The 18942-nt window shown below is 39.3% G+C and overlaps 4 protein-coding genes and 2 pseudogenes across 8 annotated transcripts in view; 3 read left to right on the top strand and 3 right to left on the bottom strand.

Moving 5' to 3' along the window:
* Positions 1 to 18942, bottom strand: part of LOC145480087 (uncharacterized) — a 337189-nt pseudogene that overhangs the window by 26019 nt on the left and 292228 nt on the right. The gene's annotated exons all lie outside the window — the stretch shown is intronic.
* LOC145480020 (uncharacterized) overlaps positions 1 to 18942 on the top strand; it is a 202077-nt gene that overhangs the window by 17181 nt on the left and 165954 nt on the right. The window lies entirely within an intron of this gene.
* LOC145479970 (fidgetin-like protein 1) overlaps positions 1 to 18942 on the top strand; it is a 208423-nt gene that overhangs the window by 92515 nt on the left and 96966 nt on the right. For all 3 annotated transcript variants that reach the window (XM_081458455.1, XM_081458456.1, XM_081458457.1), the window contains exon 8: positions 10451 to 10564. In XM_081458455.1, coding sequence (XP_081314581.1) covers positions 10451 to 10564 — 114 coding nt within the window. The remainder of the gene's footprint in view (positions 1 to 10450; positions 10565 to 18942) is intronic.
* LOC145480039 (uncharacterized) overlaps positions 318 to 18942 on the bottom strand; it is a 206449-nt gene continuing 187824 nt past the window's right edge. The window contains exon 2 of the mRNA XM_081458537.1: positions 318 to 5057. Coding sequence (XP_081314663.1) covers positions 3830 to 4324 — 495 coding nt within the window. The 5' untranslated portion in view covers positions 4325 to 5057 and the 3' untranslated portion in view covers positions 318 to 3829. The remainder of the gene's footprint in view (positions 5058 to 18942) is intronic.
* Positions 10588 to 12954, top strand: LOC145480024 (uncharacterized; annotated as a pseudogene). The gene is made up of 2 exons (XR_014048494.1): positions 10588 to 12095; positions 12504 to 12954. The product of XR_014048494.1 is annotated as an uncharacterized LOC145480024 (transcript).
* Positions 14352 to 16024, bottom strand: LOC145480030 (uncharacterized). Its single transcript, XM_081458523.1, has 5 exons — positions 15941 to 16024; positions 15749 to 15849; positions 14968 to 15120; positions 14702 to 14821; positions 14352 to 14522 (listed from the first exon to the last, which is right to left on the bottom strand). The coding sequence occupies exons 1-5, from the start codon at positions 16008 to 16010 to the stop codon at positions 14352 to 14354; spliced, it is 615 nt and encodes a 204-aa protein (XP_081314649.1). The 5' UTR covers positions 16011 to 16024.

Raw genomic sequence — 18942 nt, 5'->3', positions numbered from 1 at the left:
ACGAGTTTGACTGAAAATAGAACAAAAATAAACAATTATTTACAACATTAGATGGCTGAACGGACAAACCCGGAAAAACACAAACTTACAGCTTTTTCCCGAAATGAATGATTGACCTCTGGTGGACGATGATCGCGAAAGGGAAATTATAAGAACAGCGACGATGACTAGCTCTAATATAATTCGAAAGATGTTAGTTTGACTGTTGCTACAGAATGTAAACTACGTCTTATTAACATATTGACCTCACGCGCGTGCGAAAATATCAGATGTCCTGCGGGGCCTCTTGTAACCATAATTAGCAAGAGTGTTACAGGTACGCAAGCCACATTGGAGATGAGGAAGAGCGTCTTGTTGATGATGATGACGTAATAAGAAAAGCAGAAGAATTTAGACGCGCAATAGCAACAAAGGGAGATGTACAATCTAGTGTGAATGAGTTGTAGCAGGAAAGTACAAAGCTATGTTCGCTTTTTCAAGATTTCATAGCTTAGTCCAGAGCTAAGTCAAAGATGTTTGCATTGGTGTCAAGCCCTTTACATTTCTTGTCTATGACACCCTTCTATCTGTGAATATTACACCTACTTTGGCATTGAACCATTACTCATGACATCTAATGCCAGGAGATAAATATACTGTCAAGTTTTCAATTTAAATACCTCACCTTGCTTTCACAGTGTATAGCTGGTTGTCTGACCTCTTACTTTGCTGAAACAAGGCCCACCCTGCTCCACGCCTAATTAAGAGAAGGATAAGGCACACACACAATTCAGAATGCCCAATTTGAGAAGCGAAACATCAACCTCAAAATGACCAAGAGCCACAAATCCTAAGTTGAAATCCAAGACAATAATTGTAGTTCTCTTTCAATTCAGTAGCAACTCAATCGTCCCTGTGAAACTGAAGCCAAGGAGCAGTTTACTTAGCAAAATTTCCAGTTCAGGAGTGTGGAACAACTCCTGAACATGTTCACCACGACAGCACCATTGACCTCTTGTTTATTCGACCCGTGAGGACCTGGGATTCCAAACATAAATTTTTGACTACAAGTGACTGTGTGGTATAGTGTGGTATAGTGTGGTAACGCCATGGTCACCCGGGCAGGGTGACCAAGCAGCTTTAATCTGCAGTTAGTGCAGTTGTGGAGATTCCCCTAGAATAAATCTGTTGTAATGTATATTCCTGCACTTTTGACAAATTCAGACAAAAAGATTCTTATGTTCTACTGATGTTTTACACAGGATACATGTACCTGTGGCAAACAGTGTCAAAGCTTTGCTCAAGTTTCTTTTTCTTTGCAGTCACAAATTTTTCACGTTTTTTTTTATAGTTTTCTTATCCCAAGAGAGTACGGGCTCTTTATGTTTGTTTTGTGTGGAAGTATGCAAAGTTGAAATCATGTTTTTTCGAAGGAACATACATGTAGCCATAAATTTGCTTCAAAAGCTTCCATTTGCTTGAAATTTAACCAAGGGCATTCTTGACAGTTGCCTTAACCATTGCTTTTGTACATTGCTGGCCAAGTGGGAATTTAACCTTGCAAATATGGAATATAAGCTCACAAATCTCGCAGATATTTTTCACGATGAGACCCACTGTAAAGGTGAAGCCCAGCATTTCTTTCCTTCATCTCCAGCAAATGTCCAATAAGTGCGAATTTAAGTTTGCAAATCTCACAGATATTTTCATTACGACCCATCACAACAGTTATTTTTCATTGCAACCCAAACCAGGCAGAAACAGAGACCAGGATGCATGGTGTGGATCAAGTTTCATGACCTTTTACAACAAGAAATACAGTTTTGTAGATACCGTTCATCAGTCACAGATTAATTGGTCATTGTTGAGAAGTCATTTTTGATAGTGTTAGCGTTTCCATTTGGGCCTATTTTTCTCTGCAGAGAGCCATTCAAAGTTGATGCATCAATACAGCAACCAAAACTTGCCACGTGAAAACCTTAAGGCCTCGTCTTTAATGATTCCTTTGTTTCTTGACGGATAAAACAGAGAAATTTAAGTTTTTATTCTTATCACCTGGAAAGTAAAGTGCAATTTTTAGGTACTCTAGAGTCATACTACAGTGGTCATAAGCCTACATGTATGAATGCATTTCCTCAAAAGCACTGTGATTCATATTAACAAACTTACGGTCACCTACATGTAGATATATCCTAAAACTAACATCCAGTACAAAAGTGCAATTCCTTTTCATCACCGTCTACCAAGGCTAATCAAAATAATTCATATTTACAGTACTATTACTCCAAAAAAAGAAAATTACAAACAGAAATTCCCTGGAAACACATAATACAATGCCCAATATACCATCTCTAAAAATAATAAAGCTCAGATCAAAGCTGTTGACATTAGTTTGGGATATCTCTTACGATCTCAAAAAACATAAAAAATCGCTTCCCAGATGATCCAACAAGCCCAAACACACATTATAAAAAAAATACTACAACTAATTTTATTCACCTCTTCAATTAACAGGTTTGCTTACAGAGCACTGATTGAACACAGGATCATTGCGTGATGCAGTTCAAGAGTTTTCATTGGCTTAGCCATCTTTTTATATGATATCATTTTCCACAAATTTAATGCAAGCGTGCGCATTATTTTTTGAAGGTGGTTACATTATACCATATTCTACAAATAAGGTTAGTGTATGCATCATTTTTGGGGGCGTTTTTATTTTATTTTAGTACTTTTTATTTTGGAGGCATTTTTAATAAAACCATTATTCCATTCACACTTGTTGGATATGAAGTGATTATAGCCAACTCTTATCCAACGTGCACTCATGGAACAATTGGTAAGTGTACCATGCTGGCTTAGCAAATGAAAACTCTTAAATTGGTCATCCATGATCCAGTTTAAAATAATTGAAGATAGTTTCCTAAAAGTGTTCTTCAGGAAAAGTATCATTGACTCTCGATATTTCCATGCAGTGACTCTTAAATAATTTTTTTTGTAACAATAACATTACATTGCATACAACATACATTGCATGTAACAATAACATTGCATTGCATACATTATTTTACAACTCAATTTGTTTGTGAAATATCAAAACGAAACTATCAATGTTAACACAAGTGCTGGTTGTGGAGAATAAAATTAATAGAGCTTGCTCACGCAGTTTGTCTTCAAAGTATCATTTACGGTACAAAAAGTCCTAATTTTAGATAAACATTAATCTTTAAGTCCCATCAGTTCACAGTACTTGTTGCATTCGTGCTCTGTGAAGAAAGTATCAATGCTTACATGTAGGTGAGAAAGGTTCCCGGCACAAAAATACGATTCATCTGTATCCAATGTAAATTTGTAGGTAGTAATTTCAGGATCATACAGTTTGAACATTGAACCTTGAAGATCAACGAACATCATTTTTCTCTCCGAAAAGGTGTAGCTGAAATGTGCAAGGCATTCTGCTTTAGCGTACACTTCTTGGTGGTCCTCCATCAGCGGAGCATAACAGGGTCCATCGTTGTTCACACATTTTTTAAATTCGCCAGGTACAAATTGTTCCACCGTTACCGGGAGTTCATCTAAAACGGAGTAAAACACCTTATCGTAACTGAAGGTATCGCCAAAAGAGGAGGGTACTCTTGATGAAAATCTCAGTGTAGTGTTTCTTGCAACAGCGTGCATTTGTACTTGTTTACAAGTATGATCTTCCACTGTAGATTTCAAGATGTCGATAATGGTTTTCACTGATGTAGGCTGGTATTTTTTTCACCACCCATCCACCAGACAAACCAGCGTCACTGCAGGTCGCTTTAAAAGCATCTCTAAAGGTCCCACTGGAGAAGGGCTCCTCCTCTATTTATAAGTTAATCAAACAAGCCTGAACCCATTTGTTCTTTTCTACATCAAAATGTTCCAGATGTAGAGTGGCAGTTTTCAACGGCTTCACCAGTGTTCCGGCTCTCAAAAGTTGTGTGATCGACACTGATTTGGGCACAACTGTTGATGTAGTTACATGTTTAACCTGTGATGGTGATGCTGGCACAGACTTGGGACAAGCAGGTGTATGTTCAAATGACGCTTCTGGAGCCCAAAATGTGCAATCGGCATTCTCTTTTGGCTCAAGAAATCGGATGAAGAATACTTTGCGACCTTTGATCTGTTTGAACTTAGAACATGATGGACCTCTGTCTGATGCAATAATATCACATGATCCAGCTGGAGCGTCGTAAAATCTTTCACGGGCTCCCTTGATGTTTTCTAAATTGAGTTCTTCGTAATCTTCAAATGGAATGAAGTCTCTGGTGTCCAATGGCTCATATTTTTTTAATCGTCCTGAAGCAGTAGACAACATTCTCAGAACTTTCCCCACACCTGGTTTCTTTGCATTGTTTCTCTTATTTCCAACACGTTTTTCAAACTCTTCCCAAGACTTCCTTCTCTGCTGCCAGTTTTCTCCTTTTCATATCAGCTTCGGTTTAATCACAACCAAACAGCTCAGTGTCTATCGATACTCTCTAGGATGCTAAATATCTCGAAAATTCCTCTGAATATCTCAAAATATCTGGTATGTTTGTTTTAAAAATAAGCCGTATGTTTGTTTTAAAAATAGGCCGATTTTGAAACCCCTAAGCCAAAATTTTGCCCAGCAGGAGCTGTGAAGTGAAGTGAAAGACTTTATTTAATGAGGGTGACCTGTGACAGTAACTAAAGTTACTGATAAACTTGGGGCCCTCAGCTTAAAAGTAATCAGAATGCTAAAAATATATTATTTACAATAAAATGCTAAAATACGATATTATTTACAATAAAATACTTAATTAAGTTACTATTAAAAATGGTTACAAATAATAAACTGGACTTACAATTTCAAACATACTACGAATAATAAGAGTTAAAAAGTTCCATTAGTTTTCTGAGAGTTAAGAATAGTATTACATAATTTAGCCTTAAACGATTTAACGGACTTCTCTGTTTTTAAAGACCGGGGTAAACTGTTCCAATCTTTAATAGTTCTGACGGCGAAAGTGCGTCCTCCCTCAGAGGCGTTTCTGTGAGAGGGGCATAATAAATTTAAATTACAATTTCTAGTACTTCTCGAATGGATGTCAGAGTTTTTCCTTAAAGATGTGTTCATGTATTCAGGTAAAGTTCTGTTTATCCTTTTGTAGGCCAGTGCACATCGATTTATATAAGCTTCTTTGTAAAAGGGGATCCAGTTTAGCTTATTAAATAAAGTGACAGTTCGACTAGTACGTTGTGCTGCAAGAATAATACGCGCAGCCTGTTTTTGCATACGGAGAACTCTCTCGAGTGCCTCTTTGTTGCACGATGTCCATACTGTGCTTGCATACATGAAGAGTGGTTTGATTACTGCGTTATAGTAGATCAATTTTTGATTCTTTTTCAAGTAGCAGCTTATATGGCGTAGAAGACCAATTCGTTTTGAAAGTTTGTTACATAGTTCGTCAACATGTGCTTCGTAAGTTACGTTCTCGTCGATTATCACTCCAAGAAGTTTATGGCTACCAACTTGTTCAATTTCTGCATTTTGCATCCTAGCTTCAAATTTTCCTGCGTCATGGGTTATACGTCTGCGCAGACACTTTCCCGTAGCCAACAACACTTTGGTTTTCTTGGTATTTATAAACATTTTGTTTTCACTAGCCCATTTCTCAACTTCTGTCAAGTCCTTTGTTAATGATTTGTTTAGTGCAGGAATAGCTTTCCAGTCTGAGCTTAAAGACAAGGTGGTATCGTCTGCATAGATATCCATAGTTGACTTGTGAACGTTTAGAGGCATGTCATTGACAAACAGGAGGAAGAGCACCGGTCCCAATATTGATCCTTGGAGAACGCCCTGTCTGATAGTCAGCTGTTCAGATGTGGTTTTCCCTAATGTGATAAATTGCTTTCTCTGAGACAGGTACGATTGAAACCAGGCAACAGACGGAGGGCTTGCACCGTAAATAGACAGCTTTTTTAGAAGAAGTTCGTGATTTATAACATCAAAAGCTTTACGAAAATCTATAAATACCAGACCGGTCACTTCGTCATTGTCCATGTTTTTCAGGATGTGATCCGTAAGTCTGATTAGAGCTGTTTCTGTAGAGTGACCTGACCTGAAGGCTGATTGATACTCATATAACATGTTGTTGTCATGTAAAAACTTAAGAAGACAGCTGGCTACGTGTTTTTCGATAATCTTCGAAAAGACAGGTAAAACTGATATCGGGCGGTAATTGTTGATATTGTTTCGTGCGCCACCCTTGTGCAGTGGTGTAACTTTTGCTACTTTCCAACGGTCTGGAAAACTGTTTGTCGATATTGAAAGGTTCAGCAATTTGCATAATGGACTTGCAAACGCTGGTGCAATAATTTTGAGTACACGAATACTTATGCCATCGTGCCCAGAGGCCTTGTTACAAGCGATTTTCCCTATGGTGTCAATGATCTGCTTAGGCGTTATTGGAGGGATGTTGAAAGCCACATTATCATTCAATCGCGAAGAGACAAAATTTTTCAGCTTGGTGTCATCAAACTCTACGCCAGCGTCGTTTTCCTTGCCAATTTGATCTAGGATGTTTACGAAGTACTGATTAAGCTCATTTGCAATGGAAGCTTCGTCACTAATGATGTTGTTTCCTGTGTTTAATTCATCGATGCGAACTCGAGGTTTACTAGTCCCACTTAATGTTTTGAGTGCTTGCCAAACTCCTTTTGGATTTCCTTTGTTTTCGTCAATTTTCTTGCGGAAGAAACTTCTCTTTGTTTTTTTGATGAGACTTGTAGTTTTACCCTTTGCATGTGTATAGCGTTCCCAGTCTGCAGGCAGATTTGAAATTCGCGCCGTTTTCAACAGCTTGTCTCTTGTTTTCATAGACGACAAGATCTCTTTAGTCATCCAAGCAGGCTGGTTCGGTTTCTTGACGCGTTTAGATTTTAGTGGAATGTGCCTGTCCAAAACGTCATTTAGCATTGTTTCCATTGTAATCAAAACATCATTTAAATCATCAAAAACAAAGGCAATGTCCCATGGGGCACATTGTAGATCATGTAATAGTTCATTTGTATTCAGATTTTTGAAGTCACGATATTCTATGGTACTGTGGGTTTGGAGCTGAAAAGTATGTCAGAGATTGTCTACACTAGTATTATGGAAATAAAGCAACTTCCTGAAGAAGGATCAGGCCCATTGTTTCCGCATTTTGGCAAGACTGGCTGCTAGTGATATGGAATACATTATTCAAGTGGGAAACCGCTCAACTGGATTATTGCTATTGTAGCATAGAGTGATAGAACTGAGTATTTTGTCAAGAAAATACAGAGGAAAAGCTGGAAAACAGCCAAAAAAAGCTGTAAATTTTTTTTAAATATCCCAAAATTATCTAAATATCTAACATTTTCTAAATACATGTATCTTGGAAACTTCTAAATATCTCAAAAAATATCCGGATATTTGTGTAAAGGCCCAAGCATGCCACAGTCCCAGGCCTTGCTGTGTGGATTGACAACACTGGGCTGTTCACTTTTTTTTTTAATGGTGATAGCGCTGGTCTGTTACCAATAGGCATTTTTAAAATTTAAAGTTAGAATCATATTTCATTTAAAATTGAAAAACCTTTTGAAATCAATCAGGCTTTTAAAAGACAATTCAAAATAGAAATTGCAAGGAGAATCGAAGATAAACTAAAATGAAAACACAAATAGAGTTGATTATTTCATTAGAAAATGAAGTTAATCAACAATGATTTAGATAAACATATACAGGCAAAAACTAACGATAGACAAATCCGACGTTTCGGTGACATCTTGGCGCTATTGTCAAGGGAAACTAATTAAATATGCGATTTCAAGAGTAACTAAGAGTTCAGAGTTTCTAATTTGCATAAGTTAGACAAAGACTTAAGCGCGAACTGAGTCTGATTGTACATTTAAACACAGTCGTAATTGTTTAATGAGTAACATCTCGTTAATGAGACAATCAAACTTGTTGTGGCATTTTTTCAACACGCTAAAACAATTGCGAAGGTCATCCGGAATCCTGCCTGCATGTCTATTATCATAGTGATTGCGTACTGACGAGGTCTTGCTTCTATGTCCATCAACGCGTACGAACAGATGGCCACGGGTGTAACCGACATAACCAGCATCGCATTGGTCCCACTTGAAGTTATACACAACGCACTGTTGATCAATGAGCTGAGGCTTAGGTTCACTTGTCGGGAACTCCTGGGCAATCTTGTGGCTCGTAAACACCGGTTGAACACTAGTCTGCAGCTTCACACTGAGATCTTTCAACTGTGTCTTCATGATATTAGCAGACTCCTGGTCTTTAAAGGGTACGACAACCTGAGTAGTGTTTTCTGTCATAGATCTGGACCGTAATGAGGGCTGGTCAGCGACCTTTAAATTTAGGAAGTTTTTGACAGTGGAGTCAACAAGGTGCTCGGGATATTTCAGTTTAGAGAAAACAGACTTCAGTCGTTCACACTCCTCAGTGAAGTAGGACCATGACGAAGACAGGCGTTGTGCGCGATCAAGCATAGTTGTCAACAGTCCGCGCTTGTACCTATTATTGACATGACTGTGGTAATGGAGAAGCAGACCACTGTTTGTTGGCTTCACGAACACTTTAGTTTCAATACGAGGTGCTCTGTTTAAGAGTTGAGTACCGAGAAAGGGAAGCATTCCATCATTTTCGACCTCCATAGTGAAGTTGATGGCGGGGTGAGCGTGGTTGAGGGTGTAGATGTTGAGGGTAAGCTGCCACCTTACTATCGTCGATATGTTGACGACACACTCACTGTGATGCCTGATTTGTCTACAGCTAGGGACTTTCTTAACACCCTCAACCACGCTCACCCCGCCGCAAGCCGCAAGCGCGGACTGTTGACAACTATGCTTGATCGTGCACATCGCCTGTCTTCGTCATGGTCCTACTTCACTGAGGAGTGCGAACGACTGAAGTCTGTTTTCTCTAAACTGAAATATCCTGAGCACCTTGTTGACTCCACTGTCAAAAACTTCCTAAATTTAAAGGTCGCTGACCAGCCCTCATTACGGTCCAGATCTATGACAGAAAACACTACTCGGGTTGTCGTACCCTTTAAAGACCAGGAGTCTGCTAATATCGTGAAGACACAGTTGAAAGATCTCAGTGTGAAGCTGCAGACTAGTGTTCAACCGGTGTTTACGAGCCGCAAGATTGCCCAGGAGTTCCCGACAAGCGAACCTAAGCCTCAGCTCATTGATCAACAGTGCGTTGTGTATAACTTCAAGTGTGACCAGTGCGATGCTGGTTATGTCGGTTACACCTGTGGCCATCTGTTTGTACGCGTTGATGGACATAGAAGCAAGACCTCGTCAGTACGCAATCACTATGATAATAGACATGCAGGCAGGATTCCGGATGACCTTCGCAATTGTTTTAGCGTGTTGAAAAAATGCCACAACAAGTTTGATTGTCTCATTAATGAGATGTTACTCATTAAACAATTACGACCGTGTTTAAATGTACAATCAGACTCAGTTCACGCTAAAGTCTTTGTCTAACTTATGTAAATTAGAAACTCTGAACTCTTAGTTACTCTTGAAATCGCATATTTAATTAGTTTCCCTTGACAATGGCGCCAAGATGTTGCCGAAACGTCGGATTTGTCTATCGTTAGTTTTTGCCTGTATATGAAAATGAAGTTGATCTCTGTTTTGAGGCTAAAAAGATGTGTGATAATGATGGGCCACCATAGATGAATGAAGTAATTAGTCACACCATATATTATTTCATTTTTATCGAGAGTGATCGTATCTCTGTTTTGGGAGTTCCACCAACTAGTAAAGAGAGACCAAAAAGCTGAGCTTCAGAAAAGGTAATAAAAAGATGGGGTAACATTTGTCTTTTGTCACAGATGTGACATTTATCGTGTTCTTTGATTGAATCTTTAAAAAGTGTTGAATGTGAGGGTAGAATGGAAAATGGTGAGTTTATAACTGAATGGTATTGTATCTTTTAGATTGGCTTTCTCCTTTCAATAACATTTCTTTGAGAATATTGATTCATTTTTGAGGGACTGCATGGCATAAACCATAGTAGTTTAAGAGGTTTGTTTTAAGCTTGAACTTGCTGCAGAATTCCTTAAAAGTTTGGAACCTGTTACCTTGAAAAAAAATTTCAGTTTTGGTTAATCAGGCTTTGTGCCATTTTTCATAAGAAATGGAATATCCTTCTATTCTAATGTGATGGCTCTTTTGAACAATTTTACGTAATGTACATGTACCTGCTTTTTGGTATGAGGAGTACTGCAATTCATTCTTAAATAGCTACTCTTAAATAGTTACTGTTAGACTTGACTAGTTATTATCAATCCTAGTTAGCAGCATTACAGTGTGCAATGTATACTGTATGCAAGAAACTATTTTGAAATTTGCTGAAATTTGGAATAATTAGTTTGACATGTTTTTATATTTTCGTTTGTCGAAGGGTTGTGAGGATACAAGATTTTCAAGAAAGACCTTAGACACACAAAGCTATTCACAGGATGTAGAGCAGGAAAGTAAAGCCACATACGATTTTATCACTGCAAAGCAAAAACATGTGAGTAAAAGTTTGGTAAAATTAAATTTGAGTAACTGCAGAATACCTGGCCACTTGAAGTTGTACCCCTTAAAAACCTGGATACATGGCTATGCAGTTTGTGTACAGTCTTTCTCTTTTTTATGTTTTTAGAATGAGAAATAGGCACATTACATTGCTATGCGGCTACATGGCTACACAGCTACTTAGCCATGTAACCACGTAGCCATGTGGAGTGGCCAGGTATTCTGCAGTTAAGCCCTAAATTCTGTTTAAAAATTATCACTATGGATCTTTTAATTGTAAAAGTAGATCTTGTGAGTAAGTAATAGTGACTGGACTGAGTGGAGTATAATTCAGGGAGTAATCAGGCAAGTACTGTAATTTTAAAAATGAGACGAGTGCACAGCACGAAGCTGATGTGAATTTAGAAGCATTATTACTCTCGCAATTGTGTGAGCTCTTGAATAACTACTTAAGAGGATGTCTGTGTAAGAAACAACCTCTCAAATTGTGGTGGAAAATAGGTTGCCCTCAGTTTTGGTGCAGAGTGCACTATTGGGATGGTTTGGGGGCTGATGTCTGCTATGGCCATAAGAGGGGAGGGCAAGGGTATTTTCGTGACACCGCGATCCGGTTTTTTTGTGCTCTGTGAATTGTGATTTCATAAAAAAAACTGTTCCGTGAATCGTGATTGAAGTGTATTTCATGAGGTGTGAAGTGCAAAAGTCCTTGGCTGTGAATCGTGAATAGATAAGAATTAAATCGTGAATGTCTAAAGTTGAGTTCATAGCTAAATTTCACTGCATTGTGATCAGATTTTTTCCGTGACCTTAGTGAATTTAATGCTTGAGTCAAGCCGGCTGAAAGTAGCAACAAATGAAACATGTTGACAGGTTCAAATAAACCCATTGATTTCCTGATCACCGTATTAGCCAATGAACCCGTCTTCAATAGGATTTTTGACTGATAAGCCATTGATGAACAACATCTGCTGACTTGGTGTAACTCAAGGATCAATGCCCCACATCTCTTAACTACTCCCATAATCTGGGAAACACTGTTTACGAAAGCATCAAAAGGATCACAAGCTGGGCAGCCTATTATTTCACTCACCCAACATCCTAGCCAAATTGAAATCTAGGCCTCACTGCTTGGGTAATAATTTAACAGAGAGATCTTTAATTATCCCTTGCTGAAGGTTCACTGGAACATCTAAAATTTCCTATTTAAACATGAAGGTGAGCTATATAAGGAAGTCTTCCCTGGGAAAACCGAGGGTCATTTGTCACTCACCGTTGACGTGCATGGGTCAAATTCAAAATGGCGGGCGATTTGAATACACGAAAGGTAAGCTGTAAGAGAATTAAAGTGTCTTTGCTGTCTTTACTTGCCATAAAAATGAAATATCTTTATCTAATACCAAGTAGTATTTCTCAGATTACTATTTTATTGGATGAATCTCTAATCGATGAGCTCACCGGTTGGGTTAGCGTGAACAACGGGGAGATCGTTCATGTAGAGAAACCACGAAAGAAAAAATCAACGCCAGGTTAGTTTGCTTTTCAAGGAATCATATTTACAACAGGATTATAAACTGATATTGTACCACTATTCGCAATGTCTATGCGGATAATTGTTCTATTTGTAATCTCAAGTCCGATCCCAGTGGGTATTGTAGAATACTGTCAGAGCATGAAGCATAAATATTCATTGCCCCCGTTTGCAAAGCAGCGGATAAATATTTCTGCACGATATTTTGGGTCAGACTTTTTAATCTAACTTGTATGCCTTTTTCTTCTAACTACGAAATCCTTTCTTGGTGTGTTAAGTTTGCTGAAACATAATTTTACCCGCCATTTGCAACGTTCTCTAACGATGTCCTTTAGTAGCGCTTTACCACTGAGTTTGAAACAGGTTATGTTCTCACGCATTGATATCATCTTGCTTTCTTTGACAGTTTCTGAAGAAAACGAAGCCGCCGACAAAACACCAGCAACATGTGTTGAGCTGCAACGCGAGGTCGTTGGACAAGAGATTGACACCAGACAGACACAAAATCCACATGAATGAAACACACATCTGTCACGCATGAGATGTGTGTATATTGTCGTTCGTCCCCTTGTGTTCTCTTCGGTGAAAGCCTGCTGTCCTGTTTGAGAGCGTTTGGTCAGCCTAGAATGACGAACCACGTGAAGTGGAAGGGGGACCATAAGTCCTTTCATACCATTCTAAACCACTGCAGTTTATGGCACAATCCCATTTACATAGCCCAGAAAGAAGCATTGGGATGTTACGTGGAGGATGTTCGGGAGCTCATGCTAGTTTGTGTTGTAGAAGATGTAAGGAAACTGTGGCCAAATCCTGACAGAGTGCCCTACTGTCGTCACCGTCGTTCATAAAAGCAGCATTACACTGCTCCATCAGCATTTCCCTCCTTAGCCATAACACTCATGACAAGAAAACTCACTAGACAATTAAAAATAGTCTACATTTATTTCCAAAATGGTAATGCACAAGTTAGAACTGAAGCTACATTTTTTCACAATACATTGTAAGCCCTAATTCTGAACTCCACTCTGCAACATCTTGAGGGATTGATCAGCATTTTTCATGTTATTCTTCCACTGCTTTCAACTTATGCTGTAATCCTAATAGGAGAAAAAAGGTAATTGGAATGCAGTTTATTGCCTCTCAATATTGATATATACACAGGTGCTATTTACAGTAATTGTCATTCAGTTGGGAAGATTTCCGAGCAAAAAAAACTAAGTTGAAGTCATCAGTCAAGAGAATTGAATGAACATCATCAACTGAAATAATACTCTTTTCAACAGAAAATAGAAAGGCAACTGAAATAATACTTAGCCTTAAAATCTCCTTGATCATCAAATTATGAACTCATTCCAAGACCAAAGGTACATCATGTCTGAAAAGGAATGCACACAAGTAGTGGCCTTATTTCATGACACTTCAATAGGTTCTGCAAACAACGTAGCAGCTGCCAAATACATACTATGCGAGGCACATGGCAACACCTATAAGCATGGAACATGCAAAGAGTGGTGTTGGAAACAAAAATATGTAGCATCATCATCATCACCATTATTGTTAGTACTATTATTATTGTTAGTACTATTATTATTGTTATATTATAATAATTATAGATATATTATAAATTCACGTATTGTGCTGAATATAATAGACATATTTAAATGCAGAATGTAAAAAAGAGACATGCATTTCAAATTACTGTGCTTGTACCTCACAACTGATATCTATGTGACTTCTTTTTATAATAATAAGTTGGTATTGAACATTAATTAAATACAAATATCCAGTATAAACTTTCCTCTTGGTTGTGTGCTTGTTTGCAGAATGGAGCTGATTATTTCTGTTTACCAAAACATAAAATAGGGTCAATTGAACATTGATAGATTACAACAACAACAATTTTAGCAATGAGGACAAGAACAACCACTTCAATATCTTGAAATTTTTTTTTTATGATTGATGATTTCAGATTATTCATTACATGCAGGCTACAGATTAAATAAATGATCACAAGAGCAGCATACAGCAAACTTGGTTACTTACACACATTTGCCATTTCATCTTCATCCCATAGTCAGCAAACGCTAACTGCAACAAGGATGTAATACCCACTAAAGGGAGCATTCAGTTCTACATGATTTCTCTGAATTCAAGTATAGCATTGTTTTTTCTTCTTTTCTTTCATAACTTTTTTTTTACATGTATATTACTGTGCAGGTACATATTCCTTGAGCAGAGGTAAGGAAATTAAAAATCAAACTGGCAATGGGTTCACATCTATTTTATTCCTCTTGAACACCTCATTCCATATGGCCTGTCTGAACATGAATGTCTTTGGTCTCAGCACTCTAGTTGGGGCCTTTCTGTCTGGATGCCGGGAGTGTTGGTAGAATTGAATTGAAACCTCGCGGGCAACATTTTCATTCTATAATTGAAATGAAGTGTTATAATTATGCAGTATAGTCCATCTAATCCATTGTACCATATGCCCTCCCATCGATCATTGGGTAAACCCAAAGAGCTTAGAGCCTACACAAAATGTTTTCATAAAAGAAATAAATAAAAAACAAAAATTATGTCTAACAAGTATTGATAGCAACTTACCCAATCCAAAATGGCCAGATGGACCCTCATCACATATGTATTGTCACCGAAATTGATTCTCTTCGGGGCATATATAAGGACCACCACATGAAAAGTCTCAATGTAAAAGGTGTCACGGCACTGTAGAAAGTAAAGAGTCAACATGTACTTTTCACTATGCAATTGGCATATTCCTTGTCTTATAAATTTGTTCTACACAACAATATACACAACGGTACACTTGGTCGAGTTTAAAATGTCATTTGCTTTTGTCCATGCCCACTAACCAGAAGATAATCAGAAGGGTTCTTGTACATGGTGGTCTTTGTTATAGCTTTGATGTAGGCTTCTTTTGCTCGTGGTGAGGTCAAGGCCTTTTTGCTGCACACATAGCCTGGGTGTTGACATCTTGGATCTTTATTGCACTGATCATGCTTGCCCTAAGGTAATATTTTATGCCAAAATAAAATTTTTTCAACATCTACCCTGCTGTAATGCTATCAATGTAGTAATTTACACCCAGCATTCTATTGGATTGATTCCTAATTACACATTACATGTACATATATAAGAACCCCTGGGCAAAGTGAGGCACTGTTCAGCGGCATCAAACTGCTAAGTATATCTACTACTACTACCACCACCACCACCACCACCACCACCACTACTATTACTATTACTACTACTACTACTACTACTACTACTACTACCACTACTACTACCACTACTACTACCACCACCACTACCACCACCACTACCACCACCACTACCACCACCACCACCACCGCCGCCGCCGCCGCCGCCGCCGCCGCCACCACCGCCACCACCACCACCGCCACCGCCACCACCACCACCGCCGCCACCGCCACCACCACCACCGCCACTACCGCTACTGCTACTACTACTACTACTACAAAAACTCCCAATTTCTGATGTGTAAAAAAACCTCTGGGCTACCATGCCCTTTAAAAATGGCCAGCATTATATACAAATCAATAAATGTCGTACGAAATATGTTATTGATTTGTTATATTATACACTGGTTTACAAGAAAGCACATCTACAAACCTGGTAATGGTCCACAATGTTGAGTAGGTACTTCTGAAACCCAGAATCAGTCCCATCATTGTTCCTCATTGCCCAGTAGAAATGTGTTTTGGTGGCTTTGGCTGTTTAAACAACGTCACGATAAAGATTCCAAAGGTAGATTTAAAAAAACCAAACAAAAACTGAAATTTCAAAACTAACACTTCCCTGTACCTTTATCTGATAATTCAGAAAACCATGTCTTCCCCTCATCACGTTGAGCACCACTGCACACTTTTTTCATGTCGCATGCCACTCCTTTAGTACCTAAAGAAGGAAAGAGCTTTTAAAGTGGAAAGGCTGATGAACATATTTCCAGTGCTGCTCAGGCAAACTGAAGAGCACTACACAGTCACTGACATATGAACCAGAGTGCTGAGAAGTGTCCCCAATAGCGCTGGAATCGTTGACGATATCCTTTGCCATGGCAACAAAGAAACTACCCATGACGCTGCAGTCATCACCCTGCTAGAAACAGCGAGAGCTAACAATCTCACCTTCAATGCAAACAAATTTGTGTTCAAGTCTCAAGATTGTGCATTCTTTGGAGGAAATCTTACCCCAGCCGGGTACAAGATGGACCCTAAAAAAGTGCAAGCCATCACAGGAATGGAACCACCAGAGAACCTTCAAGATCTGCAAAGCTTCATAGGACTGGTGAACTACCTAAACCAGTTCAGTCCAGCACTGGCAGATTTAACAGCACCGCTTAGAGTGCTCTGTAAGAAGGACACCCTCTTTACCTGGGAGAGCTCGCAGCAAGCAGCATTTGAGGCTATTAAGAAGGAGATTATGAGTGCACCAGTGTTGGCATACTTTGATCAGTCCAAAGCTAGCACTATTCAGTCAGACGCATCCAAGAAAGGCTTAGGAGCAGTCCTACTCCAAGATGGTAAGCCTGTGATCTACGCATCAAGAACCCTCACCGAGACAGAACAACGTTACTCGAACATTGAACGAGAGCTGCTCAGTGTCGTCTTTGCTCTTGAAAGATTTCATCATTATGTGTATGGATACACAGCGACAGTGCAAACAGATCACAAGCCATTGGTCAGCATGTGGAAGAAATCCATAGTGTCTAACTCACCACGCCTTCAGAGGCTATTGCTTAGACTATCCCAGTGTGATGTGAGCATTGAATACCTGAAAGGAAAGGATAATGTCATAGCTGACGCACTATCCAGAGTGTCTCCTCAGCCAACACCTAAAGAAGGAGAAGACAAGGAAGAATTCATCCCAGTTCACATGCTCACAGACGAAATCCCCGCCAATTCCACGAGAATTAGAGTTTTCAGACGTGCAACTGCAGAAGACACTACTTCCGGCTTACTGGTGCAAGTGGTAATAAATGGTTGGCCTGAATTAAAGAAAGATTGCCACCCACTTCTTGTAGACTACTGGACGTACAGAGAAGAGATCAGCGCAGAGAATGGTCTGTTGTTCAAAGGCCATAGACTCATAGTTCCTGAGAAACTGCGTAGCAGAGTCCTCCAAACCACTCACGAAGGTCATTTTGGTTTTGAGAAGATGCAGCTGAGAACCCGAGAAGCAGTATTCTGGCCAGGAATAACCTCAGATTTACTACAGACAGACCAGAGCTGTGAAGTGTGCCAGACGTTCTCGAGGAGCCAACAACGTGAAACACTGTTGCCCCATGAAGTTCCTCAAGGACCTTGGGAGAAGTTAGGAATTGATTTCTTTGAGTTTCAGTCTACCACTTATCTCCTGATAGCGGACTATTACAGTAGGTTTCCTGTGGTCAGAAAAGTACGCAGCACTACCGCAAGAGCTACCACCGAGATTCTGAAGCAGGTGTTTAGCAAATATGGAGTACCTCAAACCTTTATGACAGACAATGGCCCCCCATTCTCATCAAAGGAATTTGCAGCCTTTGCAAACCAGTACCGATTCGACCACATCACGTCCAGCCCTCGTTACCCGCAGAGTAATGGTTTCATTGAACGTATGGTGCAGACGGTCAAGCAGTGCATGAGAAAGTGTGCAGCCGCAGGACATGATCCAAACTTAGCTATGTTGATCTACAGAGCCACACCCCTTACTACCAGCGTATCGTCACCTGCAGAGCTATTGAATGGACGAAGGTACAGAGCATTACTTCCAACCAGATCCCCTATCCAGAATCCCCATAATCAGGTTGTCCGAGAGCAAATGGTGAAAGACAAGGACAAAATGTGCGAGCACTACAACAAGACTGCAAGGGATCTACCTTCACTGCCACAGAATCAGAGAGTGTATGTACAAGTTCACCCCCAGTGTAGCCAATGGACCCCAGCAACCGTTACCAAAACACCAGTAGCGTCTCAACTGAGATCGTAAAGTGTTGAAACTACTAATGGAGCCCAGTTAGTGAGAAATCGTCGCTTCATTCGTTCAGCTCAAGCCGGGAGCTCAAGAGACTGTTCCGATACCTGCCGAGAGTGTAAAGCGTGACGAGAGCACTAGCAGTGAACAACCAAGACGTGTGATTACAAGACCTAAAAGACTTATAGAGACAATTTAATTAGTTTCAGCATTTCAGTTAAGGCCTTAAGCTATTTTCAATTAGAGGGGAGATGTTACATAATCAGCTTATGTAATTCTATTTATTCTGTCACCTTTCAGGCATAGTTGTAATGCAGAGTGTTTGATAATTAGTATGCATTGTCCCGCAAGCCCAAATATATGCAGAGACGCTTCTGGAACTGTCTCAGATTTACATAAGTATAAAAACTTGTAGGTTTAGCTCGGCATTTCATTCATTCATTCATTCATTATTAGTGTGTGTGTTCGAGCAATAAAACTTTTGCCATCCGGAGTAGTTAACACTGTTGTTCTCCTCATCGTTCGCCATCTTGATTTTTTGGGTGAATTCAAAATTAGGGGAAGGAGCTTATGCCCTTTTATAGCGTGCCTTCTTGTTTAAAGTTCAATACTCCAGTTACTTATTTCCAACAGTTTTTTCATGCCAAATTTCATGAAATTCTAATGAGTGGTTCTCGAGAGATAGGCGTATTTCCGAGAAAGCTATTCTGCATTCAATCACAATTTTTCAACTTACTACACATATGCTGCATTTAACTGGGTTCTTTTGGTAACAGAAAGAGCTGAGAATTGCTGAGTTCTTTGCATCATTACCTTTTCCAACATACTGTGTTCGATTACGAGGAAAAATGTAC

This window comes from Orbicella franksi, chromosome 2 (assembly GCF_964199315.1).
Source record: "Orbicella franksi chromosome 2, jaOrbFran1.1, whole genome shotgun sequence".
In the NCBI taxonomy this organism is placed as follows: Eukaryota; Metazoa; Cnidaria; class Anthozoa; order Scleractinia; family Merulinidae; genus Orbicella; species Orbicella franksi.
This window is presented reverse-complemented; position numbering and strand designations above follow the sequence as displayed.

Excerpts from the sequence above, each read along its gene's own strand:
- LOC145480030 (XM_081458523.1), bottom strand. The coding sequence starts at position 16,010 with ATGAAAAAAGTGTGCAGTGGTGCTCAACGTGATGAGGGGAAGACATGG. Across the intron at positions 15,121-15,748 it reads ACATTGTGGACCATTACCAG|GGCAAGCATGATCAGTGCAA; the intron begins GTTTGTAGATGT and ends ATATTACCTTAG. Across the intron at positions 14,822-14,967 it reads ACCCTTCTGATTATCTTCTG|TGCCGTGACACCTTTTACAT; the intron begins GTTAGTGGGCAT and ends TACTTTCTACAG.